The 6849-nt window shown below is 44.7% G+C and overlaps 1 protein-coding gene across 1 annotated transcript; it reads left to right on the plus strand.

Annotated features, from left to right (window-relative positions):
• Positions 1 to 268: 268 nt before the first annotated feature.
• Positions 269 to 3838, plus strand: PGLS (6-phosphogluconolactonase). Its single transcript, XM_024212547.2, has 5 exons — positions 269 to 635; positions 1107 to 1214; positions 2313 to 2414; positions 2979 to 3119; positions 3350 to 3838. Exons 1-5 carry the CDS (start codon positions 360 to 362, stop codon positions 3485 to 3487), a joined length of 765 nt encoding a protein of 254 aa, XP_024068315.1. The 5' UTR covers positions 269 to 359; the 3' UTR covers positions 3488 to 3838.
• The last annotated feature ends 3011 nt before the right edge of the window (positions 3839 to 6849 follow it).

A 6849-nucleotide genomic window follows, 5' to 3' on the forward strand; every position in this document is an offset into this window, starting at 1 on the left:
GGAGCGCTCAGAACATCTAGGGCTGCCGCGCCGACCCGGGGGGTACCGGGCAAGCTGCCCCCGGGCCCTGGAGACTCGCCCGGGGTAGGGCCCCTGTTCCCGCCTGAGGCGCCCCGCTCCTAAGGCCGGGGTTGCCAGGCAACTTAGCAGCGTTTTCACACATTACTTCCGGTGTTGTGCGCGCTCTAACTACTCCGTTTCCGGGTGTGTCCCGTGGATGTTCGTCCCTCTCCGCACTGTGCTCCTGGTTCCTTTCCGCCAGCTTCCGGCTGTCTCTCGGTAACTGCCCAAACTTCCGCTCCGCCCAGCACCCTCCGGCCCGGCTGCTGCCTCGCCCCGTCCCCTGCTCCGGCCCCGCCATGCCTGGCTTCGTGCCCCGCCACATCTCGGTGTTCCCCTCCCCGCAAGAACTGGGCTCCTCCCTGGCGCAGCTGGTGGCCCAGCGGGCGGCCGAGTCCGGCGGCCGCTTCTCGCTGGGGCTGTCGGGCGGGAGCCTGGTGCGGATCCTGTCCCAGGAGCTGCCCGCGGCCGCCGCCCTCTCTGGCCCCGCTGCCCCCGCCCGCTGGGTCCTGGCCTTCTGCGACGAGCGGCTGGTGCCCGTGGAGGACCCGGAGAGCACGTACGGCGCCTACAAGGTGAGGGGGCTGCGGGGCCCGCCCTGCACGCGGGGGAGGATGAGGGGACCCGCCCTGCACGCGGGGGAACCCCCTGGGTGCTATCGGGGCAGGAATGTAGAGAAGACGTTTGTTGCAACACCTCTAGATTTTCCTGCTAAGACCAAGGTAACCCATTTTTCCACGGACAAAGCTGTGTCTACACTGGGTTTTAAGTCGGCATAGCTATAGTGCTCAGGTATGTGCTTTTTTTCACACCTTGACCAACCTGGCTGTGTCAGCCTAACTTTTAAGTGTATATGGATATAGTGTATAGGATCTCTGGTTCCTGTTGACATTCCCATTCACCAGCAGATGCTGTTATCTCCAAAAGTTATGAAAGTAAATGTACTCTGATTTTGTTAATTGGTAGTAGGGAAAAATCCCATTATGTAAAACAATATAGCTCAACTTCTTGGTTAGAATTTTGAGGGTCTTCATTATTTCTTTCAGACTCACCTCCTCTCCAAGATCTCCATCCCAGAAAATCAAGTGGTTATCATTAACCCCTCACTACCTGTAGAAGAGGCTGCTTCAGATTATGCTGAAAAGTTAAAAGAGGTACAGTGGAAAGTTTTTGTTTTGTATATCATACTTCTTCAAGTAAGAGTGAAAGTCATTAATTTACTAAATAGGTTCCACTGGCTGTGTTACCAACAACTCTTGCTGGTATTCAAACAGAGAATTTTAAACACTTAATTTACTTTTTACTGCTAATGTTACTTGCTTTCTTACTGCACTTCAGTTAGCTAGGGGAATTAATTCAGACTAGTTTTCATGTATTAACATGAAATTTTTGTTTCTGAATTGACAATGCTGTAGGGGAATGTTAATGTTCCGCAAACACCCGGGAATATGCTACTTAAAATGCAAAAAAGTCATTAAAATGTTTGTTAATCATAGATTCTGTAAAACCTTTATTTTTTGCAAGTACAAAACCTAAATTCAGTCCTCTTGTCCTAAATTATCTCTCTGTAATAATCCTTGTGCTCCAAAATGATGGACTGCTAATAATCTTCCCAAAAGATCCCACATAGTGCTTTTGGAGCCAACTAATTTAACAAGACCACTCTTGAGTTGACCAAGACCTTGAATTCCCCAAATAAACTGGGGAGGCCATCTTGGGAACCCAGGAATTGGTGTCCACTTGCATAGACTGGAATGCTGATAAGATTAAAGAAATTTAAATTCATTTTCGTGTCCTATATGATTTTTTTTTTTTTTTTAAATATCGCTGTGGATGAGATGTGTTTACTGTGGTGTATATGTGGTGCTCGTACTCAGGGAGGGAACTCTTTAGCTGGTGAAGATGGTGTGTGTTAGTGGGGAGGCTTTCTAGTGGAATGTGTATGCTGTTTTTAAACTAATGATGTATAATGTGTTTGGTTGCTAAACCAAAGGTGTACAGCCTACTGCTGAGCTTCTGCCATTGTAACCCAGCTGCATTCTGTGACAGTGTGTTCAATTGTGAGATGCCAGAAAGCAGTATATGTGAACAGAAATTCACTGCAGTGTGTGAGCACCCTGTGTTCAGCAGGTTATATAGGCTTATTCCTGATGTGATTTATACTTTTGCAGTGATATCTCCTTTTTCTGTTCAATGTGCTCATTTGTGCTTTCCTCTCTCTAATCTCTCTGGGTTTTTGATCCTTCTTGCAGGCCTTTCAAGGTGAGAACATGCCTGTCTTTGATCTGCTGATTTTGGGAATAGGGCCAGATGGTCACACCTGCTCCCTATTTCCAGATCATCCACTTCTGCAGGTGATTTTACAGACCCAGGGAGGGGATACTGTAAACTGGGATAAGAATGTGCATTTGTTCATTACTGTGACAGGCCTTTTTTTCCATTCTAGTTTGTCTCTAGGTGGTAAGTTTGAGTGCATGCGTGTGTGGTTGTTTTAAGAGTTTGATGAACAGCTCTGAGTTATGGCATTAGAACTTGGCAGTTGCCAGTATTTGGAATGTGATTTTTAAAAAAGGAAAGTGGGAACAAGAGGAAAAGCAGATGGAATTTGGCTCTTTCCTCTTCGCTTAACCCTGATCCTGCAATCTGATTCATGTGGTTGTAACCCTGTGCCCATATGGAGCCCTGTTGACTTCAGTGGAGCTGTACATGGATGCATGAGTCTGCCTAGAAAACTTTAAAGTTGATTAATGCCGACCAGGATCTGAGGCCTGATAATGATATTTGGTCTCCCTTTACTGGCTGCTTAGTCATAGTCAAATAGCACAAGCTTGAGTTCAGTGAGGCTGTCCTTTGCTTTGACTCCTATCTCTGCACTGTTCTGATCAATTTTCAAACTTTGGCTTTGTTTTTCGTGGCAGGAAAAAGAGAAGATAGTTGCCTCTATTAGTGATTCTCCGAAGCCACCACCTGAGCGGATAACTCTAACATTGCCTGTTCTGAATGCAGCACGGACTGTTGTGTTTGTTGCTACAGGGGAAAGTAAAGCTGCCATCTTAAAGGTAAGTTTTAAAAATGAAGAAAATTGATGAAAACCCCAAATTTAACAAAAACAATCCATCCATCTAGTTAAAGCCATTTCCCATTGAAAAAAACATTTTGATGGAAAATTTTTTGGCCAATTCTAGAGCGTTTGTTTGGCATGGTGAACACTTCCATGACTGTCTCATTGCACTATGATCCCCCTAGATTAGTGGGACTGGCAGTGCTAATGTTCTGTTTCTTTGGACAGCGTATTTTGGAAGGCGATGAGGAGAACCCCCTCCCTGCTGCTCTTGTCCAGCCTCATACTGGGAAGCTGCACTGGTTTCTGGATGAGTCTGCAGCCAAGGAGCTGACTGTTCCCTTCGAGAAGCACTCTATCTTGTAGAACCAAACACTTGGCTGGGTTTCAGGGTGGCGATTCAGGAGCACTGGCTGCAGTTCTTGCATAGAGCCAGCTCTACAACATTCCAGATTGAGGACTCTGGTTGTAGTACTTGAATGTGGCACTAAATTAACACTGTCTTTTGTTTCTCTTTTTTTAAGCAAGTGGTACTTTGTGGAGCACTGTAATAATCTGTGGTCGGGGAGGGGAGCTATAAGACTCTCAAAGCTGGTCTCTAGCTGCAAATGGAAATGTTGGAGATTGCAGAGGAGGACAGTATGATGCAGTCTGTCTTGTGAACGGTTAATGTGGTGTAAAGTGAATGCACAATATTAAAGATGTACATTTCAGTTTTTTGGCTCTTGTTTTATCTTCAGGTAGTACTTCTTGCTTAAATATCAACTAAAGGCATGATCTTTCAGCCCTTATTCTTGTGAGGAGAGGCTGCAGGAACAGCTTGGGAATTGGGAAACCCTTGACTCTATAGTATTTATACTCCTTTAAGGGGAAGCAATGCAGGTGCCATGGTGAGGAGGTGAAGTCTGAGGTCTGCTCACAAATGTTTGCTTGGAAGTGCTCCAAACAACTTTGGAGTCAGGATAACTTTTTGTTTCACTTGACAGTTTTGTGGATCCTTTTCAGGCTCTTGTTCTCTCTCCACTGTTATCTTTTCAATGTCCAGTGGAACTGGTCCATCATAGAACACAGATGTAGTAGTACTTGCATGTTTTTGGACCCTGGTTACACTGTTTGTGAATGGACTCTCTATGGAGAGGTTCTCTTCTCAGGTTTGCCCTGGCTACTGGCCAGAGTTACCCTGTTTGATTGGTTCCATTATGTTGTGCATAAATCTGGGTGCTACAGGATTGTATACGTTGAAGATCCTCATAGGTACACTTTAGGTTAGTGAGATATGAGAGAACCATACTTTTTAGCTTCTTGTCATCTTGCATTTCAGACAGTCATGGCCTTATGTCCTTCTGTTTATCTGTGACTATTTCCGCTGATGTCAGCATTAAGTTCTCAGGAACATACTCCTAGGACTGCAGTCAGTCCAGGAGGAATAATAATCTGACGAAGAGCCGATTAATATTATATTGGCCTCAGAGCTACCAGTCCTGCTTTTTATTCTCTGGAACCAAGGCTAGAAGTTGGTGGTAATACTACTACTATACACATATATAGCCTCGAAGAGTCTCCAAGTGATTTATAAAGGGGAATAGATATTATTTAGTCCCATTTTACAGTTGGAGAAACTGAGGCAATGAGGATAAGTGTCTTGCCCTAGGTCCACAGCAAAACTGGCAGAACTGGGAATAGAACATAGGAGTTAGGACTTCTAAACCGTAGATCATACATATTATGTAAATATGATATATAGAAACTGGACAGAACTTTGATGGGCATTTGTCTGCAAGCAAAGAGATATTGAAGCCAGTACTACGATTCAGAACATCTGCCTCTTCTCCTTCCATGGATGTTTTCCTTTCCTTTCCTCCAGGTAGATCTGAGAGCGAGCGAGCCCTGACAGGGCATTAGGATGACAAGTCTTTATACCTCCATTAATGGATCAAACCCACAGTTCAATGTCCCTTCTCATCAACCAGTACTGTATAAACATGCCACCTTCCCCCCCAAAAAAACCCTCCATGCGTCTCCTGTATGGTTCTGCGGCTTCTCCTTGATTTGTGTTGCACACTCTTCTCTTTTAGGGCATGAATTCCAGTAGGCTGGGCAGAGTGTAGGGCTTGTTAGTGAGCTGTATGCTCTACCCTTCCCTTAGGTTGTTAGTTAGTTTACAGAGATCCAGATAGATTCTAACAATATTCACAATAAATAAAAAATATTCACATCCGAGGTTCTTACCACTCCTTGGCTCAGACTGTTCTGTCTGAAGGCAGCTGCAGTGCACACACTGGAACAGGAAACAGATTTACTAACAGTACTGTGAGGAGGAAATGCACCTGTACTTTTCTGCCTCATTTGACTGAGTGAAAGCTGGGTTGGGGAACTTGGAAGCATTTTTGTTTTGTTTTTTCCCCCAGCCTTTAATATCAATCCTCTTGCTTTATTGCTGCTTTCATCTTTCTCCCACTCAGGGTGTAGGTTCACCTCATACTTCCCCCTGTGCCTGGAGCAGTCCCCCTCTGTATCTACCAAATGTTATGTTCTCTTAGTCTGTGAGGTGCTGAATTCCTATTGACTTTTGTTGGACTGGAAGGCACACAGCACCTTCCAGGATTAGGCATGTAGGATAGAAGTTCTTGGGGGCAGAGGATGAGACTTGCTGTGTTTGTAAAGCCCCTGGTACCTTTATGCACCTGTGTACGTCATTTTTCAGAGTCCCTTAATACTATTTTAAATAACAACCCCCACCCCCCTTTAATAGGATTCTCATTGCACATCCTTCGCAGAAAAGATGCAACTACCTATTTTGCCATGGATTTATTTAAGCAGCATGAGAAAGTGGGGATCTCCTTGGAACTTGGAATTGGTTCAGTGAATAAAAAAGAACTGAAGTCATATTTTATTCATATTAAACTTGGAAACTAACATAGAGCACATGTGCAGAATGGGACTTTCAAACACCCAGAATCCTGGTTATTGCTAACGCACATCTCTTCAGACATATGAAATGCACTTGTCCTCGCTCAGGACTCTTACAAGCTGGAAGTTTTAATAAGCAGTTTTTGAGCTACCCGAGTTCTAAGAAAGTGTCTGGAAATGCTTCTTCATTCCATTAGAGGAATTACGTTTGTTTCATCTTACCCTCCAATGTTGTGTGTGATGTTTTTATAGAACATTGTAAGCGTGTCTTTTCTGCACACTTGCTGTGTGGTCCTGGATCACCTTTCGGATGATTCTCAGGCCCCTTTTATATTTGTTTATTTAATCATCCCTACTGCTCTGTCATGCATAAAGGGTTATCTTGCTTTTTATCTAGCACAGGAGCTAATGTAAGCGCTCAATGCTTCAGCTTAAAGAAAGGGTGGAAGATTTCCTGTTTCTACATATCCTGGAGGGCATCACTGAAACTGGCTGCCACATAATGTTAAAAGTGGACGGTCACTGAATTAATCTTAATCAGGAGAAACTAAGTACAGAAGGGAACTGAGAGTTGAGAGCAGGTGCTGAGCACTGACCTGTGGCATTTCCATGCGAAATCAGTCTTTAAATAAATGCTGCTTTCGGGTTCAGAAATACTTCAGAAAAGTCCCACAGTGGCACTGCTAGATTCAGTCACTGGTGCCTGGTTTGCAGATGAACTATCTCTGGCTTTTGGTGCAGTTGGAGGAAGCCCCTGAATCACTGTGAAATGCTCTGTATGGATGGTGTACAGAAGGGTATAGAGCGGGAGGATGCCC

Source organism: Terrapene carolina, unplaced genomic scaffold (assembly GCF_002925995.2).
Source record: "Terrapene carolina triunguis isolate 2854851 unplaced genomic scaffold, T_m_triunguis-2.0 Scaffold833, whole genome shotgun sequence".
In the NCBI taxonomy this organism is placed as follows: Eukaryota; Metazoa; Chordata; order Testudines; family Emydidae; genus Terrapene; species Terrapene triunguis.